We start from the raw sequence: 18,583 nt of genomic DNA, 5'->3' as shown, positions 1-18,583 counted from the left end.
AGAGAGAGAGAGAGAGAGAGAGAGAGAGAGAGAGAGAGAGAGAGATTACATTATTTACCAGGATTAAAACAAACTTAACGCAACAAAATAGAAATATATACACCATGGTTTGTTAAGTTTAATATGAGGAGAAAGAGAAAATTATATATCATTCTGAATACTGTATTTATTAATTTACAGACTCTGAGGTGAATCTGTCTGCATTACCACTTTCAAATGTAAACGTTGATGGGCGTTTGTCATAAACAGAGAGTGTGTTTATAGTCTACAAACCTCGGGGTATACAAAATGTACATCATAAATAAAAAAAAATCCGGCATGAGAGAGAGAAAGAGAGAGAGAGAGAGTAAAATAATTGTAAATATTAATATGCGAATTTAATAAACTTAAACTTTCAAGAGGGGTCTTCCTCTAGATCCGTGCATGTTGCCTATCAATAATTTATTTACCCCAATCATTTCCGGCAAGCATCTTACAATTTCTTCTTTCTTTATCTTTTTTACATTAATATTGATTGCTACATCCAAACTCCTTTCAAGATAATGTGAGGCATCTCTTAAAAGCAACATGAAAATCAATTTTAGAACTGCAAATATTAATGATATTTCTGCGTAAATTAGACAAAAAAACCTCAAATACGAATGTAAACGCAATGCGATACGTTGCAATATCGACAGATTTGCAGAGAGTTCTGCATTTTGTTAAAAGCCTGTCATTTTGTGGCTCATACTGAGGGAATTTTGAGTTAAATTTTACATGAACCTGACAATTTATAAAACCGATGTGTGTTACATGTAGAAGGATTTGTTTGTAAACATACATGACTTAAAAAATTACCGTTAGAATCATTGAGGTCCCACAAACTCCTCAACGGTTTTTAAAGGTTTCCGAATTTGAAGATAAGAATGTTTTTTAAATGAATAAATTATCAATTATAAAGTGGTTTGGTATGTACATTGCTATTTCGTTTTTTATATATTATTAATATAACAGTAAGTTATCCGTCTTTCAAACTCATTATTCTACCTACACATAGAGAGAAGGGGTACCGGAACCGGACTCATTGTTCCGGACAATATCAGGCACACATGAAAGGTCCGGAAATGATTGAATTGGATTGATGAAGGTGGAATGCAACACCCAAATATTATATTACCGTGTGTTACAGATTGTTAAAGTATCGTTTCTGAAACATGATTCCATTGTTCAAAGAAGAATACATGCCTGTATTTATTTTATACGAATTTTAGATTATTTATAAGAAAGTAAAAAACCTGTTTTGGTTGCAAGTAACCCTCTTAAAAGTAAATAAATGAATGGTATTGATATCTAATAAATCATGTCCAGACATTTTTTAATAAAAATTATTTAAGAAAAATAAAAAAAACATCTTTTGTTCATTTTTTTATTAAAGAATTTATGAATAAAATCTTTAAGAGAGTCGTGTATTATAGAGAAAAAATATAAGACAATAACTTTGAAAATACAAACATAAGTTACCGTTCTTTTATATCCGGTTAAGGGATCGCCTAAATATAAGATGGAGGAAGTATTCCTTTTGAAGAAATGATCGGAATGTAATTTTAGTTGTCAATATGAAATGTTTTATGTAACGTTGGCCTTAAATACGACATGCGTTTAATTAATAGGATAAATTGCATGTTTGTTGCTTTCCGAAATTGAAAGGAACGAATTAACTTAACGTTTAGTACAAGTGTACTTCCAAACGAAATTCTTACGTATATAAAAAAACAAAACATGATTTACATCATTGTGAAATTGTATAAATGGCAAAATCTTAAGTAAAATACATCAAAATATCGTTCCTTAGTTATAAAACTATTAATTAAAGATTAGTTAAGAAAGTAGTGCAAAGCGTAATGCTTGCGAAGATAGCGAAATTTGTCGGATGCCTCATATGGACACAGCTGTGATCAGCCGAAGCAAATCACAAAAACGAAAGAAAAAAGATATATCTAACAAGTTCATTAAACAATGAACATGTGTACATATTCTTTATTTTATCATGCGTTCAATAAAAAATCACAAGAAGTTTAAGCGAGGTTGATAAATGACGAAGAATTTCAAGACTATTAGTACATGTATATGATGATCGAAAAATTTGATTTTAAAAATTGATTAAAGAGTCAAATATATTACAGGTTCTATGAGACAATATGCAGGTTAAAACTTTCATAAAAGGAAAAGTATGTGTCCGTCTTTATAATTGTTATTTTTTTTTTATTGTTATTAAAAACAGAGAGAAAAAAAGAAGGTACCGTATTCCCCAGGCGATTTTGAAGTGAAAATGTATTATAGGCTAAAAGTTCCCCTACGATCTCCGTAACGAATTAAAAGAACCAATTTATGATTCCTAAACCATTGCATACAATTTATTTATGAGTTTGTATCAATATGACACCTCACAAATGCCTACTATACGATTGAACTTTCTTTGCACTGTTGTACATTGGACCCTCATATGGTACATCGGAGTACCCTTTGTCATAAGTATCCTTCTTGTGCTCATTGCCCTTTTTATAGAGAGGATTACCGTAATCACTAGCGCTGTACGGGAAGAATGGCCAATAGAATTTCTTCTTTTGGGGCTTTCCGAATCTTTTAATCGGCGGTTTATTCTGTGAGTAAACGTTTCCGTAATTTCCGTTTGAGTTCTGTACCGGCAAAGTGTATCCATTTTGAGTATTCGATTGATAATTCAAGTTCGCCGCATTCTGATAATGCCCAGATTGTTGCTTCTGATAGGAGTTTGGATGTGAAATGCCGGGGGTTTGATAGGGCTTGTTTTGGTTCGTATTGCTGCCGTAAGCCTTTGCTTGCTGCTGGTATCCAGTACTGCTCGGACTGTTGTAACTCCCAGGATAAACGTTACTGTTAGGAGCGAACAATCCATGTCCTGTGTACATATTTGGCATACCTGTGTAGAAGATCAACAATTAGAGAAAACTACATTGACAAGATTCGGTTTATATTGAAGAGTTGTGAGTTATGTAATTATTTTCAGTACAGTTACCTTGGTTTGAATTAAGCCCATTTCTGTTGATCCATGGGGAACTGTTAGCTGGAATAATCTTTAAAAAAAACAACATTTAGAAGTAGAATCGATGTGGTTATTTCTATTTACTGACATACGAAGAAGTAGAACCGATGTCGTTATTTATAAATACTTGTATACGTCCTTTTATTACACAGATAATTTATATATATAAATATAAATTATATTCTGTTAGGTAAAAGTTCAAACCAAACAAAAACGCACAATTAAACACCGATTGTTCTATAGTTTTATTCATACGTTATTCATACGTTTGAATAATATAAACAGAAGATTATTTTTGAAATTTTCATAAAAAGTTGTACCCCCCCCCCCCCCCCCAAAAAAATAAAATAAAAAATAAATAAATAAAGCGTCTAGAAGCCATTGACATTCATTTACTTAAGCGAAAAAATGGTATCATGCTTCCGAAATAATGGATAACAATCCATATGAATAAAATTTTGGTAAAGCATTCCACCATAAAATATGACTTACTTGTAAAATTGTTCCAAAAACAAACAGATGTAGGTCCTTCATGTTCAACCTAAGGTTTATAAAACAAACAGACTTTAAAGATACATGCATTTTATATTATAACATTTTCTGCTTTCATTATTTATTTCAAAACGTTGTAATGTATAATTTTTTGAGAATAAATATTACTGCGACTAGTGAATGCAATTCTTTAGGCTTTGACTCTAAACACTTACGTTTAATGGACGTCCGTCTCCTTACCTGCTGCTGTCACACACAGGTAAACGATCACCGCTAATTACTATTTTATAGGTAGATTAATTGTGTTTCAAATATTCAATTCACATCTTCTTTTTATTTTAGTCCCTAATAGAGTTTTAATTAGACATGTATCTCTTTCAAACGAACTATTTTAATTGACTAGAACAGGATATCTTAGTAACCCATTTGTTTTCGGTCAGGTTAATTTCTACGAATGAGATTTTTCTTAGCCATGGTGGTTATTTCGTCCAGAAAATCTGTTACATAATGCAATACATATCAAAATAGATTTGTTAAAGACGTTATGACTATATTTCAGTCCTCTTGTTTTTGCACATTATGTAAATTTTTGATATTTATGGATTTTCGTTTTTTTTTTCATTAAAACTTCAACAGAACATATATTACTAAATAACAGGCAGACACATTAGACCTTTCATTAAATTGTCAATATTCTTGACAGCTTAATACAATGCTTCGTAGGAAACTGATTCGTAAATTAAAATATTAAAACTTTAGGAAAATTCATGTGTTTTGCATGTTCTTTTCGCTGTAAGAAATGAGGAATTAGATAACGCTTTTTTTTATATGTTTATACCTTAAGTAAAAAGAACATTTATTGACAAATCCTTTCTCATCAGTTACTTTTATGTGGTTTTGAGGTTTTTGATTTAAATCATAATTTTCCCTTCAATAACAATTCCGCACACAAAACACGTAAAATGTATTAAATTTTTATCGAAAAATTGTTCATTTATTCAGCCACAGTTTTCTTGCATTTTAAGATACATACTTTGATGTTCTATATTTATTTGAAAAATTGATATATCCATTTTTTTGATAAATGATTTCTAACGTTTATTACTTATCTAATCTAAATTTTCTAGACTCAAAACAATGGCTGACTCTAATCAACACAAATGGGTCAAAACTTGTGAACTCACCACAACTTGTCCCATTTCCTGTTATAAATGATTCATTTTAATCTTCTTTCTTGAATATTTAAGATGTTCTTAGTTTGCATCTATTTTTAAATATAAACTATAAAAAGCGCATATTCTGATCACTTTCATGGCTCACGTAAAAAAATAATAATGAAAAATTTGCAAAAACCTCTGTTCTATAACTAACATTGTTGAAAGATTACAGAAAAAGGGTTGTTATACAAATATTTATTGTTTTGTATATTCATTTAATTTATTTCACATTCATATTTTACATTATTTCACATTAAAATTTTCAAAACTACGGCTTTTATTTTTCAGGCAAAGACTTTAATCATTATTTTCAAATAAACCAATCCATTATAAACATTTATGAGAGAAATAATAATCGGTCCATTGATAATGAAACTATACATAAACCTGTGCATGCATTGTATTGTTTATTGGCTAAATTCAAATGAATTATAAGCTGTTGAAACATATGTACATAATTATAAATATATAATGCTACACTCTATCCAATCAAAATCAAACAGTTCGCTATTGACGTTAAACAATATTCTAAAAAAAATATTATTCATACATGTACATTCATAGGACACACTGTCAGGCTGGTCGAGTTATATAAACAGAGTTTAAAAAAAGATAATTAGTGTATTGTCGAAACCATGTTCTTGCACCGCCTCTTTTCTCCAAAAGATTTTTTAACCATCCATTTATTGCATGATGATGAGAGAAATTTGAAGATTTATTCCCCAAAGAAAATTCATATTTCCCGAAAGCATCGCCCGATTTAAAGTATTACATCTGTTGAAATTAAAATAATTCTTTAAATAAAAAATACATCATTCATTTTTCAGTTACGAATTTTTAAGTAAAGTTTTAACAAAAATACTCTTATTGATTTCAACAGCGAAACCATCAAAAGTTGCAATCTCGTTCGTTAAGATACTATAATCAATTCGTTTGATAATAAAAACGTGAACTATCAGGAGAGCATTGGGTGTCTTAACAATTATTTTAAGCATACCCGCCAACATATGTTTTTCTTAGAGATAAAAGAAACATGTCTTCTGAATCACGCGGAAGTTAAACAAACAAATATCGGATCTTAACTTTTAATTTGTGTAACTTGTAAACCAATGAGGGAGTATCATAAACAAAGAAAGAATTAACAAAACTTCAATGAAAAGGTGTATGTGATAGAGATATAAAAAGGTTAGCTTTTGTAAAACGGTTTGTTCGATGCTTCACCCTTTATTCTTTGATTTCTGATCGAACGAGTTCGTGTGCTCACCTCAGCCATTATAAACGACAAATGCAATTAACTTTATGTGTTTCGTGATCTGTAGTTTATTCTTACAAATAAAACGATAAAGAGATCTAGCAAAAAGTACAGAGGATTGTTCACACGGCTGTAGAGAGTTAGATCTCAAATATTAATAGAATCAAAAACATTTATTGCAGAGTAACTTTAACATCTGGAAACAAACATTCATAAAACTTAGACTACATAAAAACTCCAGCATCCCTTAATTTTTTCCTATTCTATTTATCTATTTTGCGCATTTTCCGTGTCGAGTGAGTTCTATTGTTAATTAATTTAACTCTATTGATTATATTGAAAGACACATTAAATTTGTCATTACATTTATCATTATATATATATAAAAAGATATTTGTAACAAAAAATATCAAAATATTTAGAAGGTTTGAAATATCATTATATATTTTTGTATATTGATAGTCAAGTTTCTTATTTTTCTCTTTAATATTATGATTAATATCTCTTGCACTCAGAAATCTAAAAAAAATAAAAGGGGGTCAACAAGCTTTTTTTCTTTCTTTAACAATTAGTACATGTATAGCTTCATTTCACTCATTTAACTTGACCATAGGATATTATACAATAAATCACTCTTAATGAGAACAACATGGAGACCTGACTATCGAGGTGACCTGACCTGACCGAGGCCAGCAACTGATGTAAGGTCCAGTCACCGAGTGGGTCAGGTCGAGAGTCTTCAATTCACCAATGGTGACCTCATATAGTGTCATCAATTGTTTTGTTATACCGACAATATTTGGACTCATATTTATAACTGTAACATTTTATTTTAACAGAATATAGCAGCAGAATATATAAACAAAATACTAGTAGATAAGGCTGATACATAATGTACCATTTTTATATAAAAATCCCGGCAACAACAAGTGATTTGAAAATAATACTGACCTTTCCTTTGGAATTGACCATTACATTTAAATCATTTTTATCTTCAAGGAACTCCGATAAGAAGTGATTTTTAATTAAAGATTCAAATTCCCCGTTTTGAAACTGACTTTGTGATAAACAAGATTTCATTGATGCATCTAAATTTTCTGGCTCTTACTGTGCTGATCAATAACTCGTCAATACCTTGAATATTTCTGCTTTTTTGATGCACAGTTGCAATGGTTGACATACATAGTTGACAATCCTGATTATTAGATATTGTTTTTATGGAGTAACCGAGTGTGTGATGACTGACTGGAACACTGTCATTCCACACAGCAACAGAATCAGAGGCTCTACGGCATGGAGGCCTCCGTCTTCATATATTGGAAATAAATAAAAAATCAAAGGCCAACTTATTCTCATTTCTTGACTATATTTTTATATGCATAATACTTTTAGATAATGTCATAAATAAAACTATAAAAATATAAGTAACTCAATTGACATTGCTTCTTTATTCATTAAATCATACTCGAGTATTCTTGCTGAAGATGGATTATAGTTATTCGCGAAATCGCTTATTTTATTAATGAATTATTCAAACTAAGACAGAAACACTTAACAAAGCTATATATCTTGTTCCTAAAACATGTAAATTCTATTTACATTGTAACAGTCTAAAGTTACTCATGTGTCGGGTGTATTGACTTTTTCGTAAAAAGGATTCTGTAATATTTATACAATATACACGTCACTATAATAAATTATAATAAATTATTGAATACAATGTACTTACATCACTCCCTTTGTGGTTTTTTGTTTCATAATGTGCAATGTTGAGAAAATATCTCCTTCCTTGGCTATCTATTCTTAATACAATGACCATTCTCTTCATGTCCCTTAATAATATTTCCTCTCCGGCCGGTGTAGAACATTATATCAAGAAGAACTTTATTCCGCAACCTCTGTGAGCCGTTTTCGTCTAAAATATTACTGATATACGCGTGGCCTTGTCAGCATCGTTAAATTCGAATTCAGTAGTGGGACCGGCACAAAATAAAATGATCGAAAAAAACTGCATTCCCGTGACCTCCAAGTAAGAAAAATACCTGTCCTGGTGTTGAATAAATAACAAGTTGATGTTTAATATGTTGTTCAATTATTGTAACAATCAAAACGACAGAGTAAATGTACATTATTTTATCATTTCTAAATAAAAATAAAAAAAATCTTACTCCTGACTTACTTTACATAAAAATAGGATACTTAAGATAACTTTAATGAGTGGTAGTTTATATAGTAAATAAAAGAAACTTATTCATATGATTTAATATTACTTCACAAATATCTCAAAAGTCAATTGGTTTAGTCCAAAATGAATTGCAATTATGCCAAAACCCCTTAACTTAGATATTAACTTTACAGATCTTTTGATCTCTTCGGCGGAAGAACAGTATGATTTGAATGTTTATTAATATAGCGGATTAAAAGTCACATACAAGTTGTCTTTGTATGGAAGCAATTATATTTGAAATGTAATTAATATTGTAGTATAATATTAACAATTTAATGTGTTTATTTCTTTGTTTTTAGGTCACCTTGGTCACTCAAGTGACCCATTGCGATCTGTTTTCGTCCGTCGACATGTTCAGCTTCTTCTATACTACATTAAAGACCTACCGTGAAAGCAAAAACGTCTTGTAACGACACTAGGGTAACTCGTGTACTTTCATAAATTGCGGTGCATGTCTGCCCAAGAACCTTCAAAATCAGTTGGCATCGTCGAAGCAGTGCGTAGTTCACGAACGTTTTGGTTTTTTTTTTCACAATATTTGCTCTATTTACTTAAAACCTTTAAAATGATGTTATAAACAATAAATCAGCTATTCTAAATTCATAATATTCAACACAGTCTGTTAGATTTTTTTAAAGACAACACAAAATCAGTCTCAAGGCTTGTCAGAAAATTCAATGCAGCCGGGTATTAAAGACCTATCATGGAGGCCAAAATGTCATGAAACGACACGTCAACGTGACCGCTACAATAGAGTAACTCGCATCTCTGATAAACACTGCACAGCATGCGCAACTGCATGACACATTTATGAAAGCATAAACTGCCTGTATGTATGAAACGAGATAAACCTGAAAGTGAGACGGTTCCTCAGCATCAGAATGTAGCAGGACTGGACCAGAAGAAGAACATTCCACATACTTATTAGGTTTTTATTTAATGGTGGTACTGAGGAGATGTTACTGGTATTAGTGCGAAAGGAAAACAAACGAGGTAATGATGCTGTGTTTTTTATATCGTAGGGTACCTTTATTATTATTTTTTTAAATTAGGCCTAAAATAAAGTTTGATTGTATACAGACACTTGCTTAAAGCATTAGAAATTTAGGTAAAACTAAATGCATGATTATGATGTCATGAATCCCTAAGACAAAATTAATGGCCTTTTTATCAGGAACTCCTCCCTTAGGGTAGGGCTAATATGGCCATGTAGAGAAAATTGTATAGCATCTTAGAAAAAGTAGTGGAAGATAAAAAGAATGCATGGTTATGGTGTCCACGAAGCTTTCTACCTAAACTGTATACAGGGAAAATTGCAACTTATGTTCAACATATTTTTCGAGTAACATATGTTGAACATATGTTAAACATACGTTAAACATATGAATTTTTCACAGTATGTTAAACCTATGTTTGAAAAATATGCTGAACATACGTTTAAAAAATATGTTAATCTTACGGCACACTCAAAACATATGTTTGTAGGAACATATGTTAAACATATTTTTAACATTGTTGTATCAAACATATTTTAAACATACGTTTTTTAAATATGACACTTTAATATGCAATGTGTTTTTTTCCAGTTAGACATTGATGTCAAAACAGTTGTTAGTGTCTGTGTTCATATATTAATGTAATAGGTTACAGCCTATTTTACTCTCTTTACTATGATAATGCACGGTTTGAAATAAGAAATTGACCAAATTTGTAAAAACGTATCTCAGAATCCATCACTTGCATCATCATCAAAAGATGAATGAATTAGGTTTCATGAACCTTATACCGAGTCTTGACACATGCTAATCGATCTAATGAAATTCTTTATTTCACACAAGACCAGTTTGCTAGAATATGAGGTTGAGGTTCCATATACAAATAACTACAAAACAGGCAAGAGTCACAAGTCTATTTATTTGTGATAATGATGTTTTTTTTTTAAAAATGAGTACTACAATACAGTATGTTACATTTATTTAGTTTTTTTTCATGAAAAGGAACTCGAAATGAAATTCAGAACATGTATTTCAATTATCAATAATAAAGTTTACATTACATTGTTAAGCAGTACAACAGATTACAATTTAAGCTTTTAACAGAAATAAAGAACCTAACTATGTGCCATTCTTTAAAACCCGAAACTTGTCATGCATGTATTAAACATATTTACTGCAGAAGCAAGCTTCGATTTTGCAGCAGGCAAAGTTTACGAGTATATTTCAACTACGCCATAAACTTGCGATGTTACGAGTATGTTTCACCTGCGCCAGAGAATTGCATCCTGTTCAGAAAAATCACGTTATGCATCAAGTTACTTTTTTACATGTAAATCAATAAAAAATAAGTGCAGCCTAAAAAATGAAAATGCATACAGAGTAAAAATTCATGTAATGATGAATTAAATGTCATGCTTTTGGATGGAGACATGCATATACAGAAATCTGATTTCTGTTTCACCAAACTGGTCAAATATGTTTTTAAAAACAGGATATACATGTACATCTGTTCTCCAGTAAATATATTAAAACATATATTTATAAAAATACAGAAACAAACACTTGTATTCAATGTCTTTCTGAAAAAGTATTAACGAATTTTGCAGAGCCATCTTTAAGCCTTTCTGCAGGGCAGGGGAAAATGTCTGTTCCCAAGAAAGGAGGCACAATGCCCTACTCATTGTATGTCAGAGTTCTTATTTGTTATTCAATTGTGATTAGTAACTTATAAGAAACAACCAAACACTATTACTTATTAGGTTAGTTACTGACTCACTACGGAAATATATTGGGTTGACCAATCTCATAGATGGCGAGGCGAAGCCGAGCCGTCTATGAGATTGATCAACCCAATATATTTCCGTAGTGAGTCAGTAACCAACCTAATAAGTGTTTTGTTTTCCCGAGGACTATCAAGCGACATATTTATTCACAAATAGCGATGATCTACGCAAAGCCATGTACAAGATGCCTTACACCTCGTCCAATTTAACTCATTTAAAGTAGATCCAGTGTTCTGTGACGTCACACTTTTTTGTAAAACTTTGAATTCTTTAAAAATTGTGCAAGATAGTTTTATTTATTTTATAGGAATATAATCACATGGATGTAATTAGAATTAAATTATACTAAATTTCCAAATTTTTAAAATATTTTATCTATGCAAAGGGGAAAAAACTCTTTTTCTGACTTTTCTCTCAGTTGTATGTCTAAATGCTATAGTTTTTCTTATTCCAACGATTAATTTTACAATATTTTTGTAATTTTAGTTTTCTGATAAAGTTGGCATTAAAATTAAACAAGAAAAACAAATTTCTGCCTACAAGATTTTACTTTTAACAGAAAAAAAGTACATTTTTCTAATGCTAAAATATGCTTTAGTTTGTGTTTATCTGGCATCTCAAAAAGTGTGATGACATGTATATTTTTTTTAACAATTGATGACATTTAAATCTATTAAGTCGAAATCAGTTCGGTTTTTCAACTTTCCTCAGAGAATTTTACGAGTATGGAGCTACCTTAAACTCTTCAAAATTTTCAATCTCACCTTTCAAATACTCTTTAAAAATCTTTGCTTCACCTATGTTCACTTACAATGTTTTGTTGTTATTCAATTTTAAAAGTTTTCTCCCTTTCCTCAGCAGAGATTTGAGCAAATTTCGACGCTGCCATTTTGTTCTACTCCAGACAAAACAATGTGACGTCAATATTCTAAGGGCAACTACTCTAATTTTAAAGAATTTCAAAGGGCAACTACTCCAAATAATTTAAGAACTTACAGCATGCAGTTTATGTATTAAATACTATGAAATGTCAAAATGAGTAAGGGAAGCGTCGGCCAATGACGGCCATATTGCCTCATATTATTTCTCACCGAACAAATATAGAGATATATGAGGCAATCACGTGCTATGTCTAAACAAATGAAAGTGTGACATTTCAGTCCAAGGGAAAACAAATATAAAGAGCTTGCCATTTTCATGAAATGATTAATGATGTTTTAACCCCCCCCCCCCTTAGAAAAAAAAATAACTACAAAAAAATAAGATGCCAAGAATAGTCAACAGCTAGCAACGTCCTTTTTTTATTTTAATTATTTTAAAGCAAAAGCAAAACACAAATCTTTTTTTTCTATGAAAATGGCAAGTTCTAAATTTTCTATGTTTGAGAAAATTCTTCTATTAATTAATGCAAAAGGTGTAATTTTAACTTTCCCTTTCCAAATTCAATCAAATAAAATTATACATGTATTTGTGCATGTGTGTAAAACTCATTTTGTACATTCGGGAAATAAAGGTATATTTTAGGTCTCTTCAAATTAAATTTACTTAAATGAACTTTCATCATAAACTAATTTGAATTTCAGAGAACCTTCATGTATCGCCAGAAAATATTCACCATAGACTCCGCCTAAATGCCGACCAGTGCTCTTTCTTAGGATGCTCATGTGAGCCAGGGAAATGAGAGGCGCCAGAAAATGGAGGAAAATGACGGCAAGAGAAGGAGCAGTTTTTTGAGTGCTCGGGGTGATTATAAGTATAATATACCTTTAATTTTAACTGCATTCATACATTTGTCTGATATTTCAATTTACAACTACATTTTGATGCCATCAATTATATGTCTTGATATGAAACTCAAATTTAAACACATACAAATGTATCTTTTTTTTAGAAGCAACCCAGTCCGAGAAATGAAGTTTGTGCATGGACTAGTTGAGATCAATCAGAATATTTATGCCATTTTCAAATATACACAAATAAATAGATTTATAATTTATGAATTGTCATCGATTTCGGCGTTTTCTTCTCTTTCTCAAAAAATCAGTGTTTAAATGAGAAGTATTATGAGACTAATTAACACCAATACGCAATCACCCAAAATTATGAAATATCCCAAAATAAGTAAGAACAGAAAATGATATTAACATATGTTGAACATATGATAAAGATAGGTTCATAAACATAATTTTATGTTAATCATAAGATTATAGAAAACATATGTTAAACATATATTGAACATATCTTTATAAACAAATGTTTAACATATGGTGCTCGTTTTATGGCGAACATATGTTAAACATATGTTGCAATTTTATTTGTGATAAAAGTGATGGCTCCTAGGTCAGGCCCAATATTGCTACATATAGAAAAATGTGTAAAAATTTAACTGAAGTGTGTAGCTCCCGGTCTGAAAATGGACGAGCTGGGAGCTACAGTGTCACCCATTAAACAAAAAGTGAACTTATTGCGCAGAAAAAGTACGCTAATTTTGGACTCATTAACATTGTTTATAAGCAACTTTTTTGAAAACAATTAGTATCATAAAATTCATCATGAAATTTGGTACTGATACCGCCTCAGTACTTGCCTCACACTTTCTCTTGAACAAGTTACCGACCTCGAAAAATCAAGTACTGGTTTGTTAAATTTACACCGAGATCGAGAGTCGCCATATTTTTTTTTACATCTAACGAACTGCACCACTTTACCTTACGTGGCTGTTGATGGTGTTAAAAAGACTTTAAAGACGAGTAAAAAGACGATATCAGTAGTAATGTTCTCTACAATATAGTCTGGATCTGTTTAGACTCCTGCATTGAAGTTTCAACATAATAAAATGTTTCCTATGGATTTAATACTCCTATTAACACTTTTTTATATGATGTTAGCGGCCTTGCGAGGTCACGGGGTCAGTCAGCAATAAAATATGGCGCGTTGAGCAGCTGCTGAGGAGGTTTATTTGTTTTTACGCAACTTGTGACGATTTACAAAAATATTACCCGATTCTTTTTAAACTTTGTCTAACAATGGATCCCGGTTATAACACATTTTCTTTAGAAACGTTTAATTCTTGGAAATTGGAAGCACTGAAGGATTTTTTAAGCAAAAGAGGACTGTCTACCGATGGGACTAAGGCCGAGTTAGCTGCTTTGTGTTTCGCTGTGAATTCCATGAAGTTGCCTATGAAAGTTTCAGACTGTGAATATGTTTGTCAGCCTCAGAAAGAATATAACGATTTGTTGCATGTTGATGGGTCTGTGTTACCCGATCCGTTCAAAATAGGGGCAGGATGGCAGGATGAAATGAGTTGGATGTCTCAGTGGCCACCGTTATTATTATCTGACATTGTAAATTTCTTTATAGACAAAGGCACAAGCAACACCGTGAAAACGTACATGGACGATTACAAAATTGGCAAGGCTTTTGAATATTGTTCAGCTACATGTAATTCTATTAAAGAAATATTTTTTCATTCTGTTTCTTCCACATCTCCAGTATGCTTCTTTAGAGCGAAGTGTACCCCAAGTCAGAGGGTCACGGACGAGAATCACACGATGTGGGTGGCTATTTCAAAGGAATCTGGATGTGTTAAGTCTGCATTTTGTTCCTGTACTGCTTGGTAACTTAATTTTACTGTTAGTCTAATATTTTAAATAAATTTCTGTATTATGATTGTATATATATATTTAAAGCTTGGTTATACTTGTTACACATATTAAATGGTTTTTATTTGCTGGGAATTATCATTATTAATTTAAAATTCTCCATTATATTTGTCTATTTTTGTCAAGATTTAAAAAATATATAGTTTCAAATTTCAGAATGGGTCAGACTTGCAATCACGTAGCAGTCCTTTTGTTTCGAGTGGAGTCAGCAAATAAACTAGGTCTTACATCGTGCACATCATTACCATGCCAGTGGTCCCAGCAGCAACTAAGGTGGTGCCAACAAAGATTAAAGATTTGACCATTCGAATGTCGCGCCATGGGCATGGTATTTTTATAAATATTGTTTTATTTTATGTTTAAAATTTAATAATTTTCTTTTTTAATTTATACTGTTGTGGATTTTTTCACTCTATTTTATTCTGCAGAAAAAACAAGACCGTTAGTTTCCAATCTGAAAAACCAGTTTAAACCGCTTGAGTCATTGAACCTTGACAGGAATACATTTATTGATGAGCTGAGAAAAGCAGTTCTAAATGCTTGTCTGTTGAAAGGTATTATAGCAAATTTCAACCAGTCCTTAACTTTATGTGTGTTTGTATAGTAGTGATTGTTGTTTGACTTTTCCTTTTTAAAAGTAAATTATTACATGTATATACACATGAGAAAGTTGTCAAAAATGTTGTGCTTCTTTTTTGTTATTAACAGGTACAGATATACCTGAAGTATTGCCTCTTGAAATTTCTCAAGAACTTGGACAACAAGCATGTGAAGTGGAAGCCTACCGGTACTGCCTCAACAACATCGCCTCAGGTCATCAGACAGTTGAGGACTTTATTGACCATCAATTTCTGACAAAAATGAAGTCAACCTCATTGAGGAATAGACTGTAGGACAAAGTAGTAACTCTTTATGGCACGATCTGAGAAAAGGCAGGATTACTGCTTCTAATTTTTATGCCGTTCATACTCGCATGAATTCACTGAAGAAAAATCCTGAAGTAGATATGAGTTCGATTGTGTCGGTGATAATGGGTGAATCAACTGCTAATTCTAACATCAAAGCATTGAAGTTTGGAAGAGAATCTGAGCCACTTGCAAAGACTATCTACTGTAAAATTTATAAAGATAATCATGTCAATGCAAAATTTAGGGAATGTGGAATCTTTTTACATCATGAGTTTTCTTATTTAGCTGCTAGTCCTGATATGTTGATGTCATGTGACTGTTGTGGTGAAGGGCTTTTGGAGGTAAAATCAATAATGAAACTTAAATGTGATTCATGCCCTTCATTTTGTTTATGTAATATACCAGATTATCTTTTATCTACTGATGGTGAAATAGACATTAAGAAAAATCACCGCTATTTTTGTCAAGTTCAAGGGCAGATGACCATTACAAAGCGCAGGTGGTGTGATTTTTTTGTGTATTCCTGTAATGGTAATTTTCTGAAAAGAATCAAATTTGAGGAAAAATACTTTGCAGATGTTCAAGTTAACTTGATTGATTTCTTTAAAACAATCAATGCACCAAAAGTTTGTGAAAAACTAAATATACCTGTTATTTCATGCCAAGTTAAAATGTTCAATGAATGTGAACCAAAACCAATGGAGGTTGAAAGTAGTGGAGGTGTTTATTTCTGTTTGATTTGTAAAAGCCAGATTCAAGAACAAAAAAATGTAAAATCATTTTCACAGCGCAGCATTTGTTGTGATATGTGTGATAATTGGTATCACTTTAAATGTGTAGGCACGTCAAAGTCAGTTTTGAACACTACTTCTTCTTGGTTTAGTAAAACTTGTAAATCATGTAATGTTTAAACTGCATATGTCAACAGATACACTGGATTTGCAAATTTCTTATGATGTTATACAAGTTGAATACTGTTTGTGTAGTGGAATATAGATTTATAATTAAACTTTCCATGAAAATGATTTTGAAATACATTTTTTATTAAAGGTAAATATGAACATGTGTAGATTAATAGTCCTCAACATATATCAATATCAGGTACATAACAATCATATGTACCTAACAAGTACATTACTAAATTTTACAAAGTCATTTGAAAATACATGTACCCACTTAATATCTAGGTAGTGGTGGGTATAAATTGCAAATGCCAGCAATTATTTTAGTTGTATCATCTAAGTGATGTAATAGGATAATTGGCATTTCATTCTTGATGATATGACACTGTTTCTTACGGCGTATTGCTTGCTCTACGTACATACGCCTATTTGCAATACCTTTAGTTTTCGACACGTCAGAAGCAGACATTTGAGGACCCCCCCCCCCCCCCCCGCCTACCTGGAGGAATCAAAAGATCTGCCCTTAACAGGGTGAGCTCTTCTCTTATAGGGAACCCCCTATCAGCCATAACCTTATCACAGGGCTCTATTATTTTTAGAAAGCCAGAATTAAGTGTTATACACTTATCACTGGCACGACCAGTCCAAGCCTCAGATACAAAGTTGATCATTCTAGCTGAAGTGATATTGATTAAGATTTTCGCAGTATTATGGTGCTTGTAATCATTCCAGGTTTGGGCGGCTACCTGTAAATTGTTTGGGTGTTTCAATAAAAATCTCTGTACAGTCAATTATATGTCGTACATTTCGATAGGTATTAATTTGGAAAGAAGGGGGCAAATTTGACATTACTACCTCTCTGGGTGGGTTGAATACTAGTGTGCTAAGCATTAAGCTTAGGAGTTTTATCCAAGTTGATAATACACTGGATACATGTGTGGCTGACACACCAAACCTGTCTGCAATATCTTCATTGAGATAGCCTAATCTTAATTTCATTAGACACATTACCATTTCTTCTTTAGGACCTAGTGTTCTGTAATGGCTTGAGAACTTGTTCTTTTGTTTTAAAGGATTACAAACCCTTTTTGGACCCTTCCGGTAGCGCAGTTTATGAATATGGGGGTGTATAGTTTGATAGACAGTATTGAAAGATGCCAAATTGGAAAAACCAGTGTAAAATTTAACTTTTGCATCTGATTTTAAAACTTTGCTTAATGAAAATCTATTGAGGGGAGCTGGTTTTTCCTTTGGTTTTGCATCAAGTTTTATTTCAAGGTCTTTAATTTTAGCCTCTAAAAGGGCGATTTTTCCCTCATTATCACATGAGCAACTTGGTTGCACATTTATAAAATTGTTACTCTCTTCCTTGTCACATGTTGGGATTGGGGAAGGCTGTTGTTCAAATCTTCTTCTCTTTTCTTTAGTGGGCTGCAGAGTTTTTTCCTTTGGGGTCGGTTTAGATACAATGGGCTTATGGGGTGTGTACCCTAGTTTCAGCGTGGGGTATGGGTTTGTTGGAGTTGGCCTCCCATCAATAAAATGGTCAGAACACAACCTTGAGCCATTTTTTCTGTTAATTATACTGGTCCACTTTTGCCGTCCATATTTATCTTTTAGTTCAGTTGGAAACGGGAAAAGTTTGAATGGCGGGTCGCAAATACAGGAACCCAACCAATGCTGAATTTGATGAATTTCACACATCTGTTTTTTCCATTTTGTAATTTTGGTTGCATTATTTGTACAAAAGCTAAAAGCACAGCATCTGGTTGACATTTTTTGTTGATTTTGTAAAACTTCAGAACGTGAAACCATGCAGAGGAACGTTTATAATAAAGCAACGTAAAATCAACAACATATTACCCATAAACTGGATATGTTCTACAAAAAATATGAAATGCATGATGTTTTTATTTAAATGTATATAACAATGTTCATTTAATTTATTTTACTTAAATTTTAGTGTGTAGTTATCACACAATTCCAATGAATATGACCGTGAATGACAATCATCATGATCATTATCGAAACCAAGCATTGTTGAAACCAATCAAACACAAAATTTATGAATGGATTTTTA

General features: G+C 31.8%; 1 protein-coding gene across 1 annotated transcript; it reads right to left on the bottom strand.

Moving 5' to 3' along the window:
- Positions 1-1,969: 1,969 nt before the first annotated feature.
- Positions 1,970-3,866, bottom strand: LOC105337658 (uncharacterized). The gene is made up of 4 exons (XM_011442490.4): positions 3,769-3,866; positions 3,554-3,602; positions 3,035-3,092; positions 1,970-2,938 (listed from the first exon to the last, which is right to left on the bottom strand). Exons 2-4 carry the CDS (start codon positions 3,593-3,595, stop codon positions 2,424-2,426), a joined length of 615 nt encoding a protein of 204 aa, XP_011440792.3. The 5' UTR covers positions 3,596-3,602; positions 3,769-3,866; the 3' UTR covers positions 1,970-2,423.
- Between the last annotated feature and the right edge of the window lie 14,717 nt (positions 3,867-18,583).

This window comes from Magallana gigas, chromosome 6 (assembly GCF_963853765.1).
Source record: "Magallana gigas chromosome 6, xbMagGiga1.1, whole genome shotgun sequence".
NCBI classification, from domain to species: Eukaryota; Metazoa; Mollusca; class Bivalvia; order Ostreida; family Ostreidae; genus Magallana; species Magallana gigas.
This window is presented reverse-complemented; position numbering and strand designations above follow the sequence as displayed.

Excerpts from the sequence above, each read along its gene's own strand:
- LOC105337658 (XM_011442490.4), bottom strand. The coding sequence starts at position 3,595 with ATGAAGGACCTACATCTGTTTGTTTTTGGAACAATTTTACAA. Across the intron at positions 3,093-3,553 it reads TTTTTGGAACAATTTTACAA|ATTATTCCAGCTAACAGTTC; the intron begins GTAAGTCATATT and ends TTTTTTTTAAAG. Across the intron at positions 2,939-3,034 it reads TGGGCTTAATTCAAACCAAG|GTATGCCAAATATGTACACA; the intron begins GTAACTGTACTG and ends TCTTCTACACAG.